This window comes from Molothrus ater, chromosome 21 (genome assembly GCF_012460135.2).
Source record: "Molothrus ater isolate BHLD 08-10-18 breed brown headed cowbird chromosome 21, BPBGC_Mater_1.1, whole genome shotgun sequence".
Lineage (NCBI taxonomy): Eukaryota > Metazoa > Chordata > Aves > Passeriformes > Icteridae > Molothrus > Molothrus ater.
The window spans coordinates 6,369,945-6,394,878 of NC_050498.2; the positions used below are offsets into that span (position 1 = coordinate 6,369,945).

The window sequence follows — 24,934 nt, forward strand, 5'->3', positions numbered from 1 at the left end:
CCTGTATCTGACCGTCTGCCTTTCGGTCAGAGATCCACCCTTCCATGTGGGGCACACGCGGTGATTTGTACCCAAATTTCGAGAGAGGGTAACACAAACAGCGCTGTCAGCGTCTGAGGGCAGCACAAACACGGAGAGATGGAGCCGCACTGAGGGAAACGCCACCGGCGGCCGGGGCCGCTGCCCCCCGCTCGCCCACAGCCACATCCCGGTCACGGCCCCGCCAGAGCCGGGCGGGGGAACGGCGGATCCATCCCTGCCATTGCCGGGCCGCCTCATCCTTCACCCCGCGTTATTCCTCATCCCACCTCACCCCTCAGACTGCTTCATCCATCCCGCCTCAGCCCTCACACCGACAACACCGCCTCATTCCGCTTTATCCCTCATCCTGCCTCACCCTCACGCCGCTTCATCCTTCCTGCCTCACCCTCACGCCGCTTCATCCCTCGTCCCGCCTCATCCCGCTTTATCTCTCATCTCGCCTCACCCCTCAGACCGCTTCATCCATCCCGCCTCACCCCTCATTTCGCCTCACCCCTCACACCGTCTCATCCTGCTTGATCCCTCACACCGCCCCATTCCCTTTATTCCTCACCCTTCCTCACACCACCCCATTCCCTTTATTCCTCACCCTTCCTCACACCACCCATTCCCTTTATTCCTCACCCTTCCTCACACCGCCCCATTCCCTTTATTCCTCACCCTTCCTCACACCGCCCCATTCCCTTTATTCCTCACCCCTCCTCACACCGCCCCATTCCCTTTATTCCTCACCCCTCCTCACACCCCTCACACCGCTCCATTCCCTTTATTCCTCACCCCTCCTCACACCCCTCATGCTGCCTCACCCCTCACGCCGCCTCACCCCGCCCCCCGCTCGTTGCCAGGGAGCCGCCGTTGCCATGGGAGGCGGCGGGGCGCATGCGCGCGCCAGCGGGAGTGCCCGGATGCAGCGGGAGGAGGCGCTGCCGCCATATTTGCCCGGAGAGCAGCGAGCTGGTAGCTGCAGAGCCCCCCGGACCCATCGGCTGCCATCCGCCCCGCGCAGTCCCCGCCGCCGCCCCGCCCGTAGGACATGGACGATCGGGAGGACCTCGTCTATCAGGCCAAGTTGGCTGAGCAGGCTGAGCGCTACGATGGTGAGCGCGCGGGCTCGGGAGGCCGTGCACGGCCGAGGGGAGAGGGAGGGAGGGAGGGAGCGGCCACAAAATGGCGGCTGGGCGGGGGAGGGGGGCAGGGGCGGAGGAGGGGGCGCACACAAAATGGCGACGGGGAGCGCCCTGAGGGGCCGCTGGAAGCGGGGATGGGGGGCCCGGGCGAGGGGGTGTCTCGGGCCGGGGCGGGGCCCGGGGCGGGGGGCGGTGGCGGCAGGAGCCGGGAATAAAATGGCGGCCGCGAAGGGCGAGTCCTGGAGGGGGGGGGCAGGGGAGCCGCCCCCGCCTCGGGGAGCCCCACAAAGAGACCCCCGCTGCCCCTCACGGCGCCGCGAGGTCCGGCCGGGCCCGGCCCCGCGCTCCCCCGGCCGGGCGGAGCGCTGCGAGGGCGGCTCGCCGCAGACAACGCCCATGCCGAGCGCTCGGAGGGGGGGCCCGGCCCTCGGCCCCTCACTGGCCGTGCTCGTGGGGGTCCCCGGGGACGGGGCTGCGCTTCTTTCTCTGCCTCTACCCCCGGCTGGAGATCCTGCTGCCCCTGGCAAAGCCAGAGAGAGCGAGTTCTCACCCTGCAGGGAGCAAGTACATGATTCACTGCCTAAAGAAAACGCATATGCTTTCATTATGTGGTAGGAATTATTACAGGTAGTTTCACTTTCCCAGCGTTTTCTTTTCATCCTTTTTCCCCTTTAAGTTTTTGTGCTATCCCTGATCATTTAATATCCGCGATGATTTAATATCTGGGGGAAAAGGGGTAGAGGGGAGGAACTGGCAACCCTGGGTGGTGTCTCTTGCCCCAAAAATGTCTGTCTTGCAACTGTTCCTTTTAAACATGGTTCCCCTGCATATGATAGAAAGGGCCTTTAATTTTCTCGACTCTTCTGAGACTGTTACTTTGCCCTGAGAGCTGTGATTACTCATTTGAAGTGAAATAAATGTATGTAAGTGGAATGTGTGAATGCAGTAACGCCTCATTTAGAGAGGTAAGAAGACACTCCAAATATTTTCTGTTCCTAAATTTTTATAGACAACATGACCAAGTTCTCACCAAATGACACGTTTTTACTGAGTTGTGCTTAAAAAACATCTGATGGCAAAAACCATCTGATGGCACCATTGCAGAAAATCTGAAAAATACACGTTTTTGCAGAAAAAAAAGAGAAACTAAAACAAAAAGAAGGCCTAAATAAAACTCCATTCATTTAGAGTTCTGATGGGAAAATAGTTTAGAATTCATAGTACCACTGAAGGAAAGCAGTAAGGCAGTCTCTGCAATAACTGAAGCACTTAGAGAGAGGAAATGGCCCAGAAACCAGGTATTGGGGTACCATAATTACCTTGGGCAGAGGAACACATCCATATTCCACAGAACGTGTGTTGAGGAGGGAAGGGTTCTCCACCTGGTATGGATGAGTCAGTGCCACTGAAAGCAGTTGGCTTTGGCTCGAGTGGAAACCCAACATCCTGGAGGAATCATCATCCTTGGGAGCTCTTGAGGCATGACTGTCTTTCTGGGGTTTTCTGAAGTCAACAGTAAATCACTTTGTTAGAAGGTAATAGGACTCTACCCCATGGCACAGATCTGCAGTGCAAACTTCCTGTCAACTGATAAAAATTGATTGGGAAGGATTATTGCCTTGGTGCAGCATTTCCCTGGGTGGACTTTTGGTTCTCCCAGTACCATGAATGTTTGCTAAACAAGCTGCCCAGAGCAGAATGTAGCAGACTTGTTGTGCTCTATTGCTTCTGAATGGGCATGAGACTGGTTACAATTTAGGAGGAAGCACTGAAGTTAAGGTTGTCTTGTTTAAATCAGTGCTCTGGGCTTTGGACTTCAGAGGTTTGAGGAATCAGGTTGGGCCAACATAATTTAAGATGCACCCTCTAATTCTGCCAGCTGCTCTAAATGCATCTTCACTTCCCTCGTGTCCATGGCCTGGAAGAAAATGTACTGTAGATACTGTTTTATCATTTAATTCTCTGTTCCTGTTCAGCTGAAACAATTAAAAATGATTGGCATAATTTGTTCTTGGTAATGTGAAATAATGCAGTTCTACCAAGATCATAGCTGAGACTGCTGAATAATTCTGTGAACAAAGTGATTTGAGAAGCAGTATGAGGAAAGAGCAAGCTAATCCTAATTTTGCTCCTCAGTTTGATCTTTGGGGTGCACAATTTTAAGACCACAGTTATTAATGGGCACATGTAAAATGGGGTGATGGTAAGTACTGGCTACAGATACATTGGAATACAAGTCCCTTGGGTTATTCAAATGTGAGTTTGACAAATCTTTTTGTGTTTAACATTAGAATAAGTGTAAATGTCTGTCCCATCTTTCTCCTGGAGACTGGAAGAATGGTGGGTTGCTATTTATGTATGGCTCATGGCATTTATAGCAGCCCTTATGGTGGGCATCCAACTGTGGCTTCTTTGGTGTTACTTACCTGACCCACTTAGGGAATTTCTGAAGTCTTGGGAGCTGCATTTGTGAACGGTTGGGAATCCAGTCCTGTGGCTGTACTGTCCTCAGGATGGTGGCCCAGATTAAGAGGACAACTTTCTAGGTACTTTGGCAGTGTAAGTAGCACTTAAACCCTGATCTCCAGAGATATATTAAGAGATTTGGGTGTCTGACTATCTCCACAGATCTGCTTAGGCATGTTATGGCAAATCACAAAATGCCAGGAAGCTTAGTGGCAGTACAGGAAGCTTGGTAAGAGAAATCTCACTCCCTGCTACTCCTTACTGGTAGAATAATATAGAACTAAATGCACTCCTTTTTTGGAGAACAATTGGAGTAAGAGATCTTGTGGAACTCTTTATATCAAGAGGATGTAGAGGATTCCTGTAGACTGCAGTTGAATATTGAAACCAATCCCTCTTTGTGGAAGCTGGGATCATCTTTGTTTCAGGTGAGGAACATGCTGTGGCTCAAGGCAGTCTGTGAGCAGATACTTCAGAGTGCATCACTGGGGTGAGGTGAAATAGGTGGGGTTTCCCCTCAGAACCAGAGAATAGGTCAAGGTACAGGTAAGGAAAGCCCAGCCCACCCATGACAGGTCTCCTGCCTGGCTCCTTTGTCTCTAGAAATGTGTCTTTATCACAGGCAGGAATGTGTGCAGCAGTGGTTCAGTTCAAGATTTGAACCCTTTTTAGGAAGATCTGTCTCCTAGTAACAGGTCTTCAGCTTAGAGCCTAATGAGGAATCAATAAGTCACAAATTAGAATTCAAGTTGCATATTAATTTTGGTTTGCAGAGATTGGTCTCTTTCAAACAGATGTCAAGCACACTTCAGCTTTTTGGGTTCCTCTCCCCATTAATGGTGACCACTTACCCTGTGAAAGCTCTTACTGCTGTAGTGATGTGGGGTGTGACTGCTGTCTCTGAGGTAAAAGGCAGAAAAATCTCAGCATATCCCTGAGAATTGTAGGAAACCAAGAGTTAAAATATGGGCAAGACAGTGCTAAAGGAGTAAGACTGTACATTTCTTTAAGTGGGAGTTGTACATGCTGGGACATAAATGACTTGTGATTGTGAGCAGTTGTGTGAGAGAGGGCCTTTGTCTGTAATGGCCTTCTTGAATGTCCCGAGGTACCAGGAGCAGACAAAGGAGACAGAATTCTGCAGTTGCATGGTGAGGTCCTCTGCAAGGAGCCCAGAAGCTGAACTGGTTTCCAGTATTAGAGGGTTGCTCAGCAGCAGATCTCAGTAAAGGGAGAGATTTATGACCAGGCCCAGGCTTAAGATGTTTGCTTTCAAACTGAAATGTTTGTTAGAAATAGTGGGGAAATCCTCTTGATTTGGAAAAGTAAATGTCCACAGCTTGAAGAGATTAGAGGAATGATTTAAAAATGTTCTTGTTGCAAGAAGGACTTGTGGTAGACCATACAATTGATCACACAGAAAATCCCACTGTTGCTAGGATAACTTGGACCTAACCTGTGTTCCTCCATGTGTGTAAAGATCAGGACTGTTTATTGCAGAGTCATGCTGCCAGGTTTGGAAGGGTTTTGACTGCACCAGCTGTTACAAACCTTACACAAGGAATAGGAATATAACCCTCTGCTTTGTCCACAAATCATCATCAAGCCACTGTGCAGGCTGGATATTATTTGGGGTTTTTTTCCTCCTCTGCCTGTTGGTTGTTTTAACTGGGAATCCACCTGTTAGGTTCTTTTATGTGATAAGGAATGCTTCTCATTTGTACTTGAATTCTGGTCTGACCCTTAGAAGCAGTTGAGTTCTCTAAATAAAAAGCAGGATTAATTTTTTTCCCCTGTGAGTAGTTGTCTGAGCTGGTGACCTGAATGAGGCAGTTGAGAGGTCAGAGGGGTGTTGAGCTGGCAGGAGGGAATCAATAGGGATGGGTTCAGCCATCTCTGGATGCCAAACACAGGGTTCCCTAAGAGAACAGAAAAACCTCCTGCAGGCAGTGTCATGGTGTGTTCAGAGGAGTTCCTGATGGATGGGAAGAGGAGCTGAGCCTCCACTTGGTTGAGTTTGGAGCATCAGTGTAGTGAGAAGGGTGGTGCCCACTGATGCTGGGTCTGTAGCTGTGGGAAGTGCAGCCTGTGGCATTAATCTGCACACTTACATTCATCTCTTACTGCAGAAAACCCACTGGCCCCTATTTCTTCAGTTCTTCTCATGTTTGTTCCGAGGAGTTTGCTGCTACTAAGTTAGTACTTGTTACTTGCTCCTGTTTCTGTGTGTCCCTCAGAAATGGCAGCCTGCTTCCAGCCCAGATCCCTTGGGATTCCACTGGTGGGCTTTCTCTGTTCTCAACACTTGAGTCTCATATTCATGCCCTGTTTCCTGTCTTTCAGCCAAGTGTTTATGCATGTGAGGGCTTTCCTTCCTATCCCATGGCACTTGAGTTCCTTAAAGAACCTTGGGTGAGGCACCTTGTCAAATGCCTTTGGGAAATCCAGGTAGACCATTCCAGTTGTCTCCTTGTCCACGTGGTTCACTTGTTCAAAGCATTCCAGTAAATTTGTGAGGCATGATGGAAGGCCACGCTCTACAGTATAGTGATTATGCCTATACCCACTTATTCCAGGGTTTTTTTAAGTGTAATTCCCATTAACTTGACCCCTAGTGAGTATTAGGTTCATGGTGTTGTAGGTCCCCCTGAGTGTCTGCTGGAACCCTTCTGAAATGACCAGTGTAAACCCCTTTGTGTTGGCAGCTGGTAAAGCCCTGACTGGAGGTTATGCACAACAGGTTGAGGGTCAGACACTTGAAGTTCCTGTGACTTGTTCCTGATCATCTTTTGTTCATGGCAAGAATGAACAAGTACAAGGCTAACACCCGTACTGACTCTTTGAGTACTGTTTATGGTCTGTGATCACCTGTGGTGGACACAAGGGAAGATTTGTTTTTTCTCCTGTGTCCTCCGCCTCCTGCCAGCTCACAGGATGCTCACTTGCAGCTTTTTGCTCCCAAAATGCTGAAGTAGGTACTGGGCAGCAGCTTGGAAGCTCAAAGATCCTGGTTTGCTTTATTGCCCTTAGATAAGGGCAGTAGAAAAGATTAAACTTCCCCATGACTCTTTAGCTTAGAGTAAGGCTTATTCTTTGTCTTTCACTTTAAACCCCAATCCCAAGCCTTGCACCTTGCTGTTCACAAACCTTTTGTAGGTGGCCACCTCTGTCCCAGCCCTTTGTGCTTTCCAGGCTTTGGAGGTGACTCAGCAGGGTTTGCAGTGGGGAGCCAGCATTTTAATCATAGTAGTAGAATATAGGAACCTGAAAAATGACCTGGCCATCATGACAGTTCTGTAGTATCTTAGGCAGTTGTTTGGAGACAGCTTTTCCATAAAAATATACAGACCTGATCAGGCAGTGTCTCTGTGGTGTTTCTTAACCAGCAGCAGGTGCTTGGGGAAGGATCTAAATCTAGGACAAGCATGTCATTCTCCAGAATATTCCCCTCTCCTTCCACAATTTACATTTTTGGGATCTCCTGCTCTGATGGTGGCATGAGCTGACAGTAGCATAAGAAGTGACAGCACAATCACCTGAGAGGCTGGAACTTAACCACTTCAATGCAGTCTGTGTCTCTGAACGTGCATAACACTGCTTTTTCCATAATGCACTGCAAGCATCTCTGGATTTTGTATGCAGTGAGTTGTCATTCCTGCAGTAATCCTTGGTAATGAAATGTAATCTCAGACTTGTATTTTGTCTTGAATAGTCTCTGACTGAGCTTTTCACCTCCTTGTGGAAACTGCCAGATAGGTAAAACTGCACTTAAAATAAAAAATAATTTGCTCTGGTGCCGGTGCAGGTGACTTTATTTTTGTTTTCTGTTGGAGGAGATACAGATAGGCTGTCCCCTTGCTTTTGTACTGCCTGTGTTCTTAAGATTTTTCATGAGGTTTAAATTTTCAGGGCTGGATTATGGCTTTACCATGGAAGACCCAGGTATGTGCATAATATTTTGTCTTGTTGAAATATCAGCCCAGATTTTTGTACTTTTAAGTAAAATTGGGCTCTTTACTAAACTAGAAACCATTTTATCCAACAGCTTTGTGGGTAGACTGATAAAGACTGATAAATGTTCTCTCTTTGGGTGGGACAGTTGTTTATGGGTGGGATTCTGATCTGTGGTTGTGTGGTTACCTAGTGACAAAATGAAGATTTTCTGGAGAGCTTTCAGTTCCTGTTGTAGGTGTTGGGAGGTTGTACCCAGTGTGAGGGTGCTGCAGCTCAGGGCTTTGTGCCTCACAGCAAATGGAGGAACCTGAGGTGCTCCCCATCCCCCAGCATCCTGTTCCCAGGGCCTGTCACTGTCAGGGGGTCTGTTTAACTTACTAACAACTCAGTCATAAAATGTTGGGGTGATAAGGGCTGTTTACTGATAAGGAGTAGTTGTGAGCCTGTTTTCCTTTGGCTCCCTCGTTGCTGTGGCTCTGCAGGAGGGTGGGTAATGACCTCCTTTGCCACCAGACTGAAACACTGACACAGGAGCTCCTTCTAGAGCAGGGCTTTGGCTTTGGACCAGCTATTGCTCAGCTAAATTGGGTTTAACCTCTGTTTCAAGAGCTTGTAGATCTTCAGACTGGTAATAGATAGATAAAATCCTGCAGAAGCCAAGCAATTTATTAAATTGGTAATGATGTGTTTGAATGTACACTGAAAACAGCTCCTCATTTACAGGGAACAGCAAGCCTTGTGTATAGTTTTTTATTTCACATTTTCACACTACACAAATGTGCTTCTAGGGAAAAGGTTGTGAAGGAAACCTGTAGAACAGGTGATAAAATGTGCCCTTTTTGGCCCAGTTGTTGCAGTTTCCTGACACAGGGCAGAAGATCTTGGAAGCTGTTGCTGTCCATGTTCCTCAACCTCCACACTTGTGCACTCATTATTCAAAGTATATCATTGTTATATGGGATAAGTGTGAATAGATTTCTGTTGTCTTCATGAAGAGGCAGGTTTCTATGAAAGCTTTGTGTACATCCAGGAGTATGACTGCAGTGCTGTGTATTTAATCCCAGTGGATAGAGCACGATTATAGAAACCCTTTAAAGAAAAGGCAGCATCTTCTGTAACCTCTGGGTTGCTTCTCTGAAGGCAGTAAATATTAGGATTGAAAACAAGACCTGCATTTTTTGCTGGAGTTTGACAAAGATACCCAGATCATGAAGACTGCCAGTCTCAATTCCTGATTGTCATTTTTGTCCCCAAGAACTGTCAGACATCTTAATCTGAGCATAGCTCTGTTGTTTACTAAGCTTCAAAATATGAGATGGTTTAATTTGCATAATTTAAAAAATTCACAGCTTTTAAGTAGATTCTTTGTATGAATGGGATGGTGGGGTCATCCTTCAGAGAAGAAATCACAGTACTTGCTTTATTTAAGTAGCAAATTGTAGCTGTATTATATTGCCTGTAGCCTAACTGGCATCAATTACTTATGTTTATATTAATATTAATTGTGTGAACGTGGAGTGTTCTGGAGCAGCCCTCAGATTCTTCTCACCATTTTGCAATTGCAGGGTGGTGTTTTCAACAAATTTTATCAAATCCTTGGTGGATTTTTTTTGTTACTTTCTGTGATTTGGAGAAGCAAAATCTGCTGATAAAAGCAGAGCCACCATGAAGTGTTGTCCTCCACATATGGAGACCTGTTGGAGACTGATAACAGTGTTATCAGCCTACAGTCTCCATTGCTGCAGTGGCTTATGCCTGTTCAGGTGGTGATTTTGACATCTGAGGGCAAAAAATGAAAGTTAAGCTTCATTTGTGTATTTAACAGTGTTCTTCTAATGTGTCTTGAGCAATCTCAGTGTGGTTAGGTAATGAAAGGGTTCCAGCCTTCCTTAAGTGGCTCAGTCTTTGCTTCCACTGGAGTGTAGGAAAGCTGGTTTTGGTTTTGGTATTGATTGTTTTAACCTCAGGTTTAGAAATACTTTTCAACAGGCTTAAAATACAAATATATATTAATTCATATTTTTTCTGTTACTTTTCAGTGTGAATGGCTGCTTGGCAGGGCTACATGTGGTTGCTGTGGGTACATTCAAGATGACTTCTTTGTTACCACTCCAAGCACCACATTTTTCCTTAGGAGGTTCATCTTGCAGCTTTGACTCACTTTCCTAGTGACAGTACTCATACATCTCTACATATTTTCAAATCTGGATTTTATATTTTTGTTAATTACCACATTACATTGTATTGCAGTTGGAAAATCAGTGGAGCATCCTCTAATTCCTCAGATTTATCCTGTTTGTGCCAAGAGCCAGATCACATTTACTCACCTTTTCTCACTGTTCTCTGCTTTTTCCAGAGCACTCTGGAGAACAAACACTCCTGTAGGATTGTGCTGATAACTGTTATTAATTTCTGTAACCCTTGTGAAATACCAGATGAATATCAGATACTTCCTTTGTGGATGTGCTGATTGATTTGTTTGGAACACTCCAGGGTAAAAGTGAGGAGTAGCTGGATTAAAGGAGGAGGGAGTCTAATTAATTTCCCAAGTTCTCATTAATGTACAGCTTGTACTGAATGATTTGAAAGGTGCTTCAGGTGTGAGAATAATTGCCTGACCTTTTCCTCCTAGAAATGGTTGAATCAATGAAGAAGGTGGCTGGAATGGATGTGGAGTTGACAGTGGAAGAAAGAAACCTGCTTTCTGTTGCATATAAAAATGTGATTGGAGCCAGGAGAGCTTCCTGGAGAATAATCAGCAGCATTGAACAGAAAGAAGAAAACAAAGGTGGAGAAGACAAATTAAAAATGATTCGGGAATATCGGCAAATGGTAAGATGGAGTTGGTGTTACAGCAAAATGCCATTTCTTTAGTTCTGGTGCCCTTGCCATCAAGTGCCCTGCTGTTCCAGATTGCCTGTGCTCTGCTGACCTGGAGTAGGGTGGCAGCCTTGGCAGGCTGGAGCCTGTTCCTTGTGTGGAGAATGAATGCCCTGGTGGAGGGGAGAGCTGTGGTGTTGCTGTGTAAACCCTCAGGACAGGGAGGGCTCTTCCCTCGGTGCACCAGCAGCTCTGCCAAGCATTTGAGCTGCACTGGCACTTCCCTGCTTGCTCAGGTGGGAGGCTCCACCTGCTCAGGAGGCCTCATTCTTCCCCTCCAACCTCACTGACCCCAAGCAACTTCTTTTTTAAATTAACCCTGTTAGAGGAGGTGCTTGGCTGTTGAACTTCCACTTCCTATAGAAGTTGCTTTGGATCATACAGTGACACTTTCTGGGATTCCAGTTCTCTGTCCTAGAGAGTTCAAAACCTTAACACTTGAAATGTCCATGGGGGGAGTTCTTCAGGCTCTCCTTGGCTCCTGTCACTCATGTCCTGGTCATCCCAGCTGTGAAACTTGTGTGTGTAGCAACCTCCAGGGCCTTGCTGTTTTCTCTCCCTGAAGAGAGGGGAAAATTGATCCACATAACTTCATGCTGACTTAGTCAGTGTGTGCAGCTTTACCTAAAATGGAGAACTTGGAGCAAGCTCTGACTTCCATTGGTAAGGGCTGATGAAAGCTCCAGCTCTCAGTGAGCTGTTGTTCCCCCTGCCCTAAATGATGGTTTAGCACAGAGCAGGCAGCCTCCCATACTATTTAAATCCCACACATTTCTGCAGAGACTTCATCTCCATCATTTGAGGACGAGTGCCTTCACATGGTTCACATCTTCACTTCCAGAGAAACACTGGAGTCTGTTCTATCACCTGGCACTGATTCATATACCAGCAATGGAAATGATCCTGGCTTGGAAATCTCCCAGGAATGGTTCTGTCTACTTTCTGTTGACTCACAGGGTTTCTGTTGCTCCATGGAATTGTTAAAGTTGGGAGTTTCTAATTTTATGCTGGCATGCTGATGGGATGAGACTCTGCCAGTTACATACAGTCCCAAATAACCTTTTCTTGATGGGTGTTTCCTAAAAGAACATAGAAAACAAGACAACAGCTGTCCAGTGATTAAATTTGTTTTACATTGTGTGTTTCCAGATTCTTTTGCACATGGTTTTGTGGGTGGTTGTCATCTTCTGCCAAAGATCCTTTGATGATGAAAAGACTTCTCTCCTGGTTTTGAAAGGACTCTAGAAATAGCCTTTATTCTGCATCTCTTTTTGGAAAGGATGTGTGCCATTTGGATGGACTGGGCTGCAAGCAGTGCAGGTTTATAGTGCTTGAGGTGGCTGAAGAGATGGAGAGGCCACCTGAAGTCAGTGTCATGGCCACAGGGTGCTGAGCTGTGAAATCCTCCGAGGGAGCAGCTTCCAGAGCTGCACAGGAGGAGCAGTGCACTGAACTCACTGGTTCCACACTGGAGGAAGGGTGGCTGTGTCTGCCCAGCTCCACAGGGACTCCTGCAAGAGCTTCCTGAGCATCATCTGTAGCTGAAAGCCAGATCCTCTTAGTGCCTGCTGGGAGACTTAATATGGGTTGGCATCTGCTCTGAGTGTGTGAGGGGCTTGGCAGGGTGGCCTGGGAGCAGGCAGGAACATGGCCCAGCTTTGGATGCTGCTGCTCACTGTCACTGCTCAGAGTGGCACTCCTGCCCTGTGGTGCTCAGTGCTGCCCTGAAGAAAGAGCTTCCAGCAGAATTCTGCTCACTGTGATTCCCTTGGCAACAAATTCTGCCTCTTGGAGCAGTTTCCAGAGTAAGTTCATTGCTGGGAAAACTTTTTCAGACTTGAAAGGCTCTGAAGAAGGGAAAAACACCCCAACCAACCAAACCTTCCCCCCCAGCCCCCAAACCACGTTTGGGGGCCGAAAAGGCCAAGTTTAAAGCACTGAGGAGTTGGAGAGAAGCAGCATCTCTAAAAGACACATTTCTCATCTACCAGAAGCAGCTGTGACCTTGCTCAGCTGGAGAGTGCTGCTGCAGTAGGAATTGAAGGTTTCTGTAGTGGTTTTTTGAAAGTAACTCTTTGTTGGGTTGGGTGTATGTCAGTATTTACTGTAATTCAGCTCGTGGCTCACATTGAGGTGTTTGAGGTGGTGGCCACTGTGACCTGGGGCAGAGCTCCAGGGATGGTGCTGCTGAGTGGGCAGGGCTGGGCTGGCCTTGGCTCAGGTGTGCTCCTGGGCAGTAGTGGGAGAGGAGAGACACCAGACTGTGCCTCCTCCCAAGGCACTTCAGCTGAATGGAGCCAAGCACATCCATAGCCATGAGGGAAAATGCCACTTACGTGCTTCCTTTGTACACAGGCTGCTCTCCTGGCTCCTGTGGCCATTTGGATCCACAAAAGCCCCTGAATTTCTCATCTGGCTGCATCTGATGAGAGCACACTGAGGCTCGTGCCCCTCATCCTGGAGAGGCTGCACTGGGGTGTGGCTGGCACAGTGCAGTCCCTCCCTTGCAGTTTACCCAGATCATTCCACACCATAGCTCAGGGATTGTCCTTCCCCTTCCTGCTCTGCAGATGTGGCACAGGAATTTGTGTTTCCAGGGCTCTGACTTCCAGCCTGGGCTCTGTTTGGGGCAGCTGCCAGGCTGTCCTCCATCCCCCCTTCTTAGAGAGTGCTCACTGAGCCACTCTGTCTGGAACTGATCCTTTTTGTACAAGAGCTTTGAGTTCTGTTGTGGGGTTTTTGTTTATTTGTTTTACTCTTTAATCACCTTGATTTATATTAAATCTTTTTAAACTAAGCTTGCTCAGGACATTTCCATTGCCCTGGACAGCAGCTGATCTCTGATAACTGTGACTGATCCTTTAAGCAAAGCTGGAAAAGGTCTGTCTGAGATGAAATAGAAGTTTGTACATGTATGGTTATTTAACTAAAGAGGATTAGAAACTGATTTAATTCTTTGCAGTTTTGCTGAAGATCTCTCTGCAAAAGAAGTCATTGAAAAAGAGGATCAAGAGGAAAGAAGTTTGCAGGAACTGACTGCTGGCCAAAGGTTTTATAGCTTTTGTAGCCCAAGAATATATGAAGTAGATAATCTCAAGTGACCATATTTCAGCACCTTTCTTAAGCATTTGTCACATAATTAAGTACAGCATCTTATTCTTCCTGTGAATGTCAGGGCATCCTGACATTTGTCCATGAAATTTGCTGACAGTTAATTTACCTAAAGCAACTTTTGGAAATCTGTTACTTTGTACAAGTCAGTATGTGTGTGTATGTGGCAGTTTATTATTTATTTTGGAGCTGTAATTTGAACACCTCTTGGGTATAACTGCTGTGCTTACAAACCCAGATAGTTTGGGAGCTCTGTGTGATAAAAGGATTACAAGGCAAGGAAAATGCTTAAAGGAAGAAGGAAAGGAAATGCTTGGGAGGGAGGATAGGAAGGGATGATGGACTGAGTGGGGCTGCTCCTGTGATCCAAGACTTGCAGTTCCTGGTCATTTCTTTAATGCATTTGCTTGAAATCTCTCCTTTCTGTGAAATCAGCTTGAGCCAGAGTTCTCTTCAGCTGTAGCTGTGAAAGTTGCTGTGAAATGATGGAAAAGCAGCAGTGGATGGGTGACTGTGTGCATTGAACCAGCCTCTCCTGCTGGGCTGAGCCGGGGGCTCAGAGCCCCTCTGCTCTGGGCAGTGTTGGTGTCACAGGAGGGGTTTCAGCTTTTCTGGGGGTGCTCAGTTTCTTTGCTTGTAGGTGTGAAACTCTCTGTGGGAAACCCTGACCTCATAGGCCTTGCTTTATGTTTAGAACTGGAGAAAATGAAGGTTCATGTGACTGTTGTCAGTTCAGACTATTCAGATCCAGTATCTGTTTTTAAATAAGGCTTTATATACTGTATTTTTGGCCACAGATTTCACTGTCAGTGTTGATGATTTCTGCTTTTTCACTGAGTTGCTGTGCTTTGTGTTTTTCACCTACTTCTGGAGCTTGTTTTCATCTTGTCCCTGACCTTTGGCTGTGTGGCACATCTTGATTCTGTTCTGATACTCCATGATTTTTGTCTTAAGGCTCTAGTTTTGGAGCTTTGCCTCCAAGGACTCACTGGAACCTGTTGTGAAGGTGCCATTTAACTCTGGGGTATGATGGAGCTGAGCTGATTCAGGTTAATTACCTTCAAATTGTCCCCTTTGCTGTTGCCACTTCTAGGGCAGCCTTCTGGGATCAAAAATGGAAGGAATTGAGTTGTGCAAGCCTTGCAGTAAGGAATTGCACCCTCAGACAGACTTAATGCAATGGTCTAGCAAGATGTCTCCCAAGGAATTCACAGTTCCACTGTTCAGCTCCCCATTTCATCATCCATCAGTCCCTGCCCCTTGTGTGTGCCAGCTGAATGTGCAGAACTGTTTTGCTTAATGCACCTGTGGAGCAGCTGCATTTTATTTATATTTCTTCTGTCTTAACCCTCTTTGAAATGTCATGATGTTACCTGTTTGATATTTGGGTACTTTTGAAAGCTTTTAGGCTTAAGTGCTCACTCCGCCCCCTCTTCTAATTTTTTGTTATATTTTTATTTTTCTTTACTAGGTTGAGACTGAACTGAAGTTAATCTGTTGTGACATTCTGGATGTACTGGACAAACACCTCATTCCAGCAGCTAACACTGGCGAGTCCAAGGTTTTCTATTACAAAATGTGAGTACCTTTTTTAGAGGACAGGCCTGAAACAGAGACAGAAATCTTAAAATACTCTGTTGTGCAGCTCTTATGTAAGAAACAGCAGTTTTAATTGAATTGCTGATGTAGAAATCACATCCCTGCTTGGGGTTTTCTATTTTGCATCAGCTGAACATTTATAAAGAGAAGAAAAGGTGTGTCCTGTAGTGATGATTTAAAATCCCCGCAGCTCCTGGTGCAGTGTTTTGTAGACAGTAACTGAGTGCTTGGTGTGTGAATATCTGAACACACTTTAATTTAAGCTTTTAATGTAATGGCTGGTGGGCAAACAAGGGTTACTGACTTGCTGCTGTTTCTGTTCTCAGGAAGGGGGACTACCATAGGTATCTGGCTGAGTTTGCCACAGGAAATGACAGGAAGGAGGCTGCAGAGAACAGCTTGGTGGCTTACAAAGCTGCTAGTGACATTGCAATGACAGAACTCCCACCAACACATCCCATCCGCTTAGGACTCGCGCTCAACTTCTCTGTATTCTACTATGAAATTCTTAATTCTCCTGATCGTGCCTGCAGGTGGGTGCTGGCTGCACAGAGGGGGTATGGGAATGCTGTGTGATACCACACGAGCCCAGAGTAACTGCTTCTCCTGCTTTCCTCCTGCTGGTGTGTGCTGTGATTGGTGGCAATTCACTGGGAAGATTTTTTTACCATTTTTTGGAGTCTAGAGCCACCTGTTTGTGTGGGACTAATGGTGTGTGAGAGGCAGAACAGTGATAACCTTGAATTGATCAGCCAATGGCAGTTGAGAGCTTGCCAGGTTAACTCTGTGCATCCCTCAAACTGCCCAAGGTGTGAGGTGATTTAACTTGTCTTGCACAGGCTGGAAGGGGTGGTGGCACTGATTCCTGTCACCTGTGAGCCTGTGCAGAGTGGCAGTGGTTGAAGCAAATACCATTTCTCTTACACTAAGTTTTTAGCAGCACTTAATAAAACCAATATTGAGTAAAAAGTTTCTTAAAGCACAGAATGACTGGTGTTAAGTGGTGCTCCTGGATTGTGTTCAGCAATATTTGTGACATCTTTGTTGTGTCATTGCAGGTTGGCAAAAGCAGCTTTTGATGATGCTATTGCAGAACTGGATACACTGAGTGAAGAAAGCTATAAGGACTCTACACTTATCATGCAGTTGTTACGTGACAACCTGACACTATGGACTTCAGACATGCAGGGTGATGGTGAGTGATGCTGCTGGGAAAGCTCATCCTGACCCAGAGGGTGGGAATGGGGAGCCTTTGGTTACTTCTGTCTCTCCTAGTAATGACCCTCCTGTCCTACCTTAACCCTGATCGTGTGGCAGGGGTGACCCTGGGCTCTTCTGAGCTCTCCCTTGAAGGAAGGAGCTGTGGAATTAGCAACACTTTGTTGTTTGTCCCTCCCCACGTGGCAGCTGTGATGACTGTAAAAGCAGTGACTTTGAATTTATTTCATCTTTTCTTCCTTTCTGCTTGTCATGCTCATCTCTGGCTGTCATTCCAAGCAGATGTGGGCCTCCAGGAGGAAGCACTGCAAATGCTTTAGTTCCCCTTCATTCCAGGTCACTCCATGTTCTCATTGCCAGAGCAGATGCCAGATGTGTCCCCTGGTAGTACCAGAGGGTGGGACATGGATTGCTTCTGTTCACTAGCAAAGGATAACACAAATTTTTGGTTTTGGCACACTGAATGGACTTTTCCAAAACTTAAACTTCAACATTCAATACTTAGTACAAATCTACTCATTTGAGGGTTTCTCTCTTGGAGAGGCAAATGAAAAGAGCTGACTTCTTTACTTTGAACTTGGAGGGGAAGAAATAAGTCCTGTTAAGATTATTTTGGGTACCTACAAATGCCCAGAGCTTAGGAACAACACTGCTGAACTTTATTAATATGTGAGTGTTCTAAATTTTTGGTGAGCTGTTCCTTGTAGCCACACAGCATTCCTGGGGATACTTCACTGGTGATGTGTCCATTTGAAAGCAAATGCAGAATCTTTAGCTTTTTCCCAGTTTCCTGTTTTTATGTAGGGTGATGGGTTTGTTTTGAAGTGTTGTTACTCCATAGCTTCTCACTCTGCTCTTTGGGCTGCAGAGGCTGGGAATGCTCTAAATGTGTGGGGTCTTGGCTCCTGGTTTACTCCACATCCCAGTGTTTAAGGCTCTTGCACCTCCCTTTTCAAGGATTATCTCTGGTGCAGGATGGACCCTGGATGGAGCTGTAGATTTTTCTCTAAACACTGCAGGTGTTGGATGCCTTCCTTGCCGTGGGAGAGGAGAAATGTATTTCAAATTCCCTCAGTTTAGATACAACCTTTACTGTGTATATTGGGGCCAAATACCCTGGCAGTTTGTGGAAGCCATTTTAGTGCAGTAACAAGGTTGGATCAGTGTGGGACAGTACCAATGTCTTCCAATGTCTTCCAAAAGTTCCTGAGCTGCCCATAGCTGATGTCTCTCATGGATTTGTAGAAGTTCCACAGGATTATTTACAAGCTCTTTAGATTTTCAAAAAGGAAACAGAGATCTAAATTTCTTGCTCCACAGCATGGAAAATAGATATTTTTGTTCTTCCTGAAGTAGTTCAGGTTGTCCTGGTTACTGGTGCCAGAAAGATAATGATGACAGAATTGAAAATCCTGTAAGACTGCTTAAAATGGTGGTGGAATTCTTCAGATCAGAGAAGTGATTATGTGGAATGTTCAGACACAGGTGCAGAGTTCAGTTTCCTCATACTTTGCTAACACTCTGAGTGCATTTCCAGAGCTCCATATTCCCAAATGAGCAGAGCCTTTGAGCAATAAATCAGTAGTGGCACAATGAGCAGTTTCCAGGGGATGGGAGAGGCTGGGAAAGGGCTTGTTCTGTGGCATGAAGCTTGTCCCTGTTTCCATTGCAGCCAGGCAGGGAAGTAAAGCCAGGCATGACCCAGCTGCTGCTCTCCCATCCCAATCCCTGTAGCTTTCCCATGCCCAGATGAGTGCTGAGTTTATTTCCACACTTGTAATCTCATCTCTACATGATTCCTGTTCTCCCCTTCTTTCCTGCTCTATAGATTCCTAAAGGAAAGCCCAACTGTTCATTTCCTAAAAACTCTACTTTGTAAGTCTCTCGTTGTGGCTCACTGGAGTTTTCAGTGTCAGTTTTCCTGTCACTAACAGTGCCTGCCTCTGTCACCCGCTGCTGACAAATGCTTGTGTCCCTGCTGCCACTCCTGTGGCACCTGTCCCCTGCCCAGGGCTGATGTGCTTGACTAGGATCCAGAGTAACTCACATGGTTGGGAATTGAGCTGCAAACCTGGATGGACAGAAGAATATTTGGGCATGGGAAGTACTTGACAGTGGCCTGCTAGAGGAGTCTCTATTTGCTCAAGTGTGTTGGTTAGAGCATGCTCAGATCTTCTAGTCTGGGTTAAAGCCTCTGCTTTCCTCTCTTCAATAGAATTCTGTCTATAAACTTTATTGGTGTTGAATGTCCTGTGTTCCTAGGCCCCTCTTCCAAAATCCACTTCCTCTTGTACCTGGTGGTAATCCTGAATCTGGACATGCTCTGAGCAAACGTTCTGGTTATCTGCTGGGAGTTACCAGTCTCATTTGATTGGGTTTTATTGCAAATGAAGTTTTTAATTACTAATTTCTGTTTATTGCCCTTAAGAGAGTCCCATCTTATGTGGTTACAGATAATTGTAAGCATTTTTCAGCCTCCCTTATCAATTAAGTGACTTGTGCATGTGTGATGGCACCAGCTGAGGTACCTGCAACTTACCCAGGTGCAGCAGAATTTTGGTGAAGCCCTGCAGGTGTTGCATGGAGCTCCCTGGGGCAGCAGGAGTGTAACCAAACTGCAGGAGTTTCATGGACAGCCCCACTCCACTGCATGGCACAGCCTGCTGGAACAGAGACATTCATTTCTACAAGATGGTTTTCTTTAATACCCTTAAACCCAGGGTTTCTTGTCAGGTTGGACTCGCAGCAGGGTGTTTTTCACACCTGTGGTAACTCCTGCCATCAGTGTAACTGTAGAAAATTCCCTGCAGTGCTTTGCTGTTGAGGCTTGAGTGGGCTTGGGCAGGAAAAGAGATGAGGGTTTGGGGAAGGGATTTCCAGATCAAGGCTGTTGATCCACAGCTGTTGCCGTGGTTTCACCTGAGTGGTGTCAGGTTTCAGGCTGGGTTGGTTTGTCCTCACACGTTCTAATGGCCTGGCTGCAGTTGGGTGGGAGGGTGCAGGTGATTCCAAGGCTTCGTTTCCATGGGAATGCTTCACTCTGGAGCTGGCAGTGTGGAGTGGGAGAGTGAGCGTGTATTGCATGAAAATATTAATCTCTAGGTGCTTGTTCAGCTGTTCTGCAGCTCTCAGTTTGAAATGGTAACGTTTTCCTTCCTTCTTCCCACTTCACAGGTGAAGAACAGAATAAAGAAGCGTTGCAGGATGTGGAAGATGAAAACCAGTGAGACACAAAGGCCAACAAGAGAACCCATCTCTGACCACCCTCCCCCTTCCCCACAAAAACCCTCAGTGTCACTCTGAGAACCACCAAATCTGACTTTTACATTGGGTCTCAGAATTTAGGTTCCTGCCCTGTTGGGTTTCTTTATTTTTATTTTTTTTACACAGTTTAAAAGTTCTTAAAGGCAAGAGTGAATTTCTGTGGATTTTACTGGTGCCAGCTTTTAGGTTCTTTAAGACACTAACAGGACTGCATAAAGGCTCTTTCAGCATTACTGTATTGTCTCTGCCAGCTGTGGTGACATTGCCATCAGACCTGGATGTGACACCTGAAGGCCGTGTAGGGAGAGATTGGTCCTGGCCAGGTAGTGCTCATGTGGTGGCATCTTTCTTTTTTTTATAACTGTTTAAACTGAATTTTATACCAATGTTTCAACTTAATTGGGTGTTTAGCTTGAAGTTGCGAGGTTGCATTTGGGACATTTATTGTAGTGGTTTTACTGTATAAAAACAAAAAGTTTCCAAACTGCTGAAACGTTGCTGAAAATCATGGTGCTGGTAACAGTTCAACAATCCGTGGCTGCTCATTCTTGCCTGTTCTTTACTTTCCCTCCAAGCAGGTTAGCATTGAAGGTGGCATTGATAAGCCTGCATGCGTGTTCAATATTTTTTCTTTTCTCCCTCCCCTCTCCCCATCTCCCTTCGCTCGCTCAACCTCTTTTGTTCAGTATGTGTAACTTGAAGCTAATTTGTACTACTGGATATCTGACTGGAGCCACAGATACAGAATCTGTATTGTTCTTACTGAAACACAGCATGGAATTAACATTAAATAAAACAAACCTAAATTAAAAATGCCAACCATCACTATGAATTTCTTTTAGGATAATAATTTTCCTTTGTTGCTTGTACTAGGAACAGTTGGAGGGGGAGAGAGCAGCAGGAACAGCCTTTTTCTTCAGACAGGAGCTAAGGAAGATGTGATGTGAGTTGTGCTGCTGGGAGCAGCCCTTTTATCTAGTCTTTCCCTGTATCAATCCCTGGGACATGGTTGGTGAATTCCTCTCACCTGCTGTTCCAGTTCCATAGATGGAGGGAAGGGACACAGGTTATCTGCTCTGCTGGGCTAACGTGCTCCTTGGAATGGACACAGAGCTGGGGTCAGCCTCCCCCAAACCACGTAAGGAAACAGCACCAAAGACAAGGGGGGTTGGTTTTTTGTAAAAATTTATTCAGCATAGTCTGGCAGAGGTTATACACCAACATCTGCAGCGTGCCCTGCACACGCTGAGCACAGCTGGGGATGGCCTGCAGTGTATCCCACATTCCAGCCAGGAGCAGGCCTGGACAATGGCATCAGGAACCAGAGCAGGAGAGGAGTTGAGGCTGTGAGAGAGGCAGCAGTGGGTGAGAGGCACTCAGGGCTGGCTGTGGCTGCAGCAGTGTGGAGGGGAAGGGTGTCTAAGGCAAGAAGAGCAGGATGCACAGGCTGGGCTGTGGAGCTGTGCCATGGATGCAGCAGGAATTCCCCATAGAGCCCTGCACCCTGCAGCTGTTTGGATTAAAGGAAGGTGCTGAGGAGGAGCCTGTGCTGCAGCCAGCACCAACCCCTGTGTCCCTGGAGCTGGGGGCAGCAGCAGTGCCCAGCCCTCCTGGTAAGGCAGCACTGAGGCACTGCTATAAATACTGTGGCAGGCAGAGTTGCAGTTCTGGAGCAAGAGGAAAAGCCATTTTTGCTGAAGGTGCTGCTCTGAGCCTGCGGAGCTGTGTGGGGAAGGGGCAGTGGGGACTCCCAGACAGGGAAGGAAGGGCAGTGGGGGAAGCTCATGTTCATCCCATGGCCAGCCCAGAGCAGTGGTAACCTCTGCAGTTTGTATTACATTGTGTTTGTGTGGATATGAAAAATTCCTATGGTATAAAAATAGAGAGCAAGAAATGGGACAGCTGACTTCAAAAAAAGATAAAAGTCTCTGGCTCCTGATCAGTGAAGTTACATCATGGGTTTTTAAGGTTATACCTTGTAACCATAAACTAAAACCAACAAAAATTCCAAATCTAAAACATAAAATTTCCACATCAACTCCATCTCTCGTAGTGCATCTCATCCTTGGCTATAAAGTATTTACAGGTTTTACTCATTTACACAATATGGCTTCACTATATTTGTAACACAAAGCATTAAAACGTCTCCGAGCAAAATTCTTCATAAAACATTCTGAATACAAAGTTTGGCATTTCAGTGATTTGGCTGAGAAAGCAGCAGAGTTACTTGTTTTCTGATTGTGCTTTTTTTGGTGATGACAAGCACAAATTTTGGTCATTTCCATCAGGGCTTAAACTCTTCCTCCAAGCCCAGCTGAAGGTCCTGAGCTGTGATTGCAGGGATGCTGTGCTGGACCCACTTCAGTCGGGGAAGGAAGAGAGCAGAAGGCCTTTGTCTGGGACTTTGAGAGTAAGACAAGAGAGCAAGGATGGATTTTGTGGTTGTTCTGAAAGTGCAGGTCTTTGGTAGTAACAGAAAGAGCAAAGCGAGGAGGGAGGGGTTTGCTGGGAGCAAGGTTCAGCCAATTCCATGGAGGGGAAGGTCCTGGAGCAGGGAATTGTTCATCATCGGGAATTCAACCGAGGAGCCACCTGCAGGAGGAGGACAGGGTTGAAAGTGTGTTCAGAATGCTGCAGAATTTTAATTCCTGAACAGGCTGAGGCTGCTGTGGCAGGCAGCCCTCTGGTCCTAATGGGAGCTCTCAGCTCTGCTGGAAGGGGGGTCAGTGCAGTCTGCATTTGTGCTGGATTTATTTCTGAGTAAGCTGGGGTCTGACAGGGCATAAACCAGCTGTGGGGCTGATCTGACTGCCAGCATCACCACATACAAGCTGAGAAGGGGAGAGGATTTTGTTTGTGTTTTTAAATGTATCTAAAATTTGATTTACTATGAAGTAAATGAATCTTGGGGGGTGGAAATAAAAAGTGAGGACAGTCCCTTGCTGAGTGTGAGCTTGGCAGCCCCTGAGGGCTGCAGGAGCCCTGTGCCCAGCTCCAACTAGGGGAAAGGCTGGGATAGCAGGGCAGGAACAGCCCATGGCTGTGTCCCATGCCAGAATGCTGGCTGGGATCCAGGGTAAGTGGATCCACACTCACCACTGTTAGATGCCCGTTCTTGGCTTTGGCTATGAGCAGTTCTGAGCCCGAGATGAAGTCGATGATCCCTTCTTTGCCTTGTCCCACTGTGAACTTGATGCTGTGAAGAGCAGAGGGTGAGAACAGCCCTGGTGAGCATGAGAACTGTCCAGGAGCTGGGTGTTAACAGAGCTGCAGCACATGTGCTCTGGAGCCTTGGCTGGGGTGGATTGGGCACAGGAGGAAGCAGGGCCCTGGTGTCACTCACCTGCCCTGGTTGATGTTGACATTGTTGATTTTGTTGGCCAGAATGGCTGTTTTTGTCAGTGTCTCAATCACGTGGTCACTCTGCAGGACAACGTCACCCTGGGAGGAGAGTCCATGCTTTAGGATCATGGCTTTGGTGTCACTGCACCAAAACTGCCCTGCTGTAAGGGACGGGGACAGGGACAGCACCAGAGGGGGCAAACAAGCACTGCTAAGCCCCAGCAGTGAACACAGGCAACTAGCAGTGAAAGAGCTGGCACAAAGTCACATCCCTGTCACTTTGTCACCCCCTCCTCCCAGCTGGATGTGCTCCCTGGAGGAGGGAGGGATGAGCCCCCAGTACCTTCTGCTTGTTGTCCTCACAGTGCACGTGCAGCACAAACAAGTTGTCACTCAGGCTGCTGACGGAGATGCCTGGGGAGAGACAGGAGCATCACTGCCCTGCCTGGAGCTGGGGGGCCTCACAGCCTCTCCAGGAATGCAGCAGCTGTTCCCCCTGCACGCTGGAGGCTGCAGGGCCCACACTGCAGCAGGGGCAGCAGTTTTCCCCCCTGTCAGATATTCCAAGGGCCAAAAGCTGCAGCAGTGGCTCAGGCAGCTGCTGTGCAGGAATGGTGCAGCTCCCCCAGGGCCAGACCCTGCAACTGGGAAAGCCCTCGGGGGAGGGTTGAGGGAGGCGAATTGAGTCATTTTGGTGATGTTTTATGGAGCTTCATTCTAGAAAAACGCAATTCCAAGATACTAAAATGCTTGCCAGGATCAGCTCATGCCTTTCTTGCCCAGCCCCAGCCCTGTGCCAGCCCCACCTGTCAGGTTGGAGTAGTCGATGCGCTGCTTGATCTTGGCCTCCTCCACCACCATGGCCGAGCTCTGGGTGAGCAGCAGCTGCCGCGCCCTCGCCTTGTAGCCCTTCCTGTCGTACTTGACCACGGGCACTGCATACTGAAACACAAGTCAGCAGGGCCAGAGCCCAGCTGGGCACTGCCAGCCCCCAGCAGGCACCAACCAGGCCTTGGGAAACCAGGAATGCAGAAAATTCTCTGTGCCAGAACTTCCTCGCTGCCCCAGAGCAGCTCTGGACACAGCCTGGTGCCGGCCCTGCCTGGGGACTGGGACACCCAAGGGGGTTTTCCCCCTTCCCCTCCAGCTGTAACCCATTAAATTCTTAACTGCCATCATTAAACTGCCCAAATCTCCACTTTCTAATCCATCAACTCTTCCCAGACTGTCCTCTGGTATTACAAGCTTAATATAATGTAAAATTCTTGCTGTACTTTCTCCAGAAATTGAATTTGCCCTTCTGCTGAATAACTGGGAGCTTGACAAAAGCTTGACATTTCTCACCTTAAGTGCTTCATTTTCTAATGCCTGAAGGACTTTAGCATTTATTTCTTCTCTACCTGTATTAAAACCAAAGAGGTGGGGGGTCAGAAAGGAATTTCCAGCAAGAAAAGAGTTCATTAATCCCCCCCTTCCCTCCTCCTGTTCAAACTTGGCAACCCCCACTCACCCAGTCGAGTGTTGATGAAGAGCCTGGGAACACTCTGAGGATAATTGTCTTTTTTACCCTTGAATATCTCACTGGCAATTACTTTTTGTTCCAACTGCAAGGACAAAAGAAGTGTTCTTATTTAGTATAAAATTTCTCCTCATTAAAAAGATACGTCTGTGTTAGAAGAGATGTTCCCTTTGTGGTTTTATTAGCAGTCATAATTTAGTTCCTCTTTGGATGAGGAGTCACCCTAAACTTTCAGTCCCTGGAGGTGGCAGAGCTCCAGCCCCTGTCAGTGACCTGAGCCCTGGGCTCCTTTGCTCCAAGAACAAACCAGGCACTGGGAAAGTGGGAAATGCCCACTGCTCTACTGGGGGCCAAGGCTGGCACACAGGACAAGGCACCTGGGATGGTTTACAGGGAAGATGGGCATAAAAGA

At 47.1% G+C, this 24,934-nt stretch overlaps 2 protein-coding genes across 4 annotated transcripts in view; one reads left to right on the plus strand and one right to left on the minus strand.

Moving 5' to 3' along the window:
- The first annotated feature begins 963 nt into the window (after positions 1 to 963).
- On the plus strand, positions 964 to 20,480 carry YWHAE (tyrosine 3-monooxygenase/tryptophan 5-monooxygenase activation protein epsilon). 2 transcript variants are annotated; one of them, XM_036395360.2, is made up of 7 exons: positions 964 to 1,139; positions 10,222 to 10,421; positions 15,052 to 15,158; positions 15,506 to 15,712; positions 16,238 to 16,374; positions 18,226 to 18,272; positions 19,572 to 20,480. In XM_036395360.2, the coding sequence occupies exons 1-6, from the start codon at positions 1,076 to 1,078 to the stop codon at positions 18,231 to 18,233; spliced, it is 723 nt and encodes a 240-aa protein (XP_036251253.1). In that variant the 5' UTR covers positions 964 to 1,075; the 3' UTR covers positions 18,234 to 18,272; positions 19,572 to 20,480. The 2 variants fall into 2 exon arrangements, with proteins under 2 accessions (XP_036251253.1, XP_036251252.1); XM_036395359.2 differs by lacking the exon at positions 18,226 to 18,272 and having other exon boundaries at positions 966 to 1,139.
- A 349-nt stretch (positions 20,481 to 20,829) lies between these two features.
- Positions 20,830 to 24,934, minus strand: part of MYO1C (myosin IC) — a 50,153-nt gene continuing 46,048 nt past the window's right edge. For both annotated transcript variants that reach the window (XM_054516990.1, XM_036395358.1), the window contains exons 26-32: positions 24,514 to 24,607; positions 24,348 to 24,403; positions 23,810 to 23,945; positions 23,347 to 23,417; positions 23,005 to 23,102; positions 22,758 to 22,857; positions 20,830 to 22,253 (exon numbers count right to left, since the gene is read on the minus strand). In XM_054516990.1, the coding sequence (XP_054372965.1) occupies positions 22,227 to 22,253; positions 22,758 to 22,857; positions 23,005 to 23,102; positions 23,347 to 23,417; positions 23,810 to 23,945; positions 24,348 to 24,403; positions 24,514 to 24,607 (582 nt within the window). In that variant the 3' untranslated portion in view covers positions 20,830 to 22,226. The remainder of the gene's footprint in view (positions 22,254 to 22,757; positions 22,858 to 23,004; positions 23,103 to 23,346; positions 23,418 to 23,809; positions 23,946 to 24,347; positions 24,404 to 24,513; positions 24,608 to 24,934) is intronic.

Excerpts from the sequence above, each read along its gene's own strand:
- YWHAE (XM_036395359.2), top strand. The coding sequence starts at position 1,076 with ATGGACGATCGGGAGGACCTCGTCTATCAGGCCAAGTTGGCTGAGCAG. Across the intron at positions 1,140-10,221 it reads GCAGGCTGAGCGCTACGATG|AAATGGTTGAATCAATGAAG; the intron begins GTGAGCGCGCGG and ends TTTTCCTCCTAG. Across the intron at positions 15,159-15,505 it reads AAGGTTTTCTATTACAAAAT|GAAGGGGGACTACCATAGGT; the intron begins GTGAGTACCTTT and ends TTCTGTTCTCAG.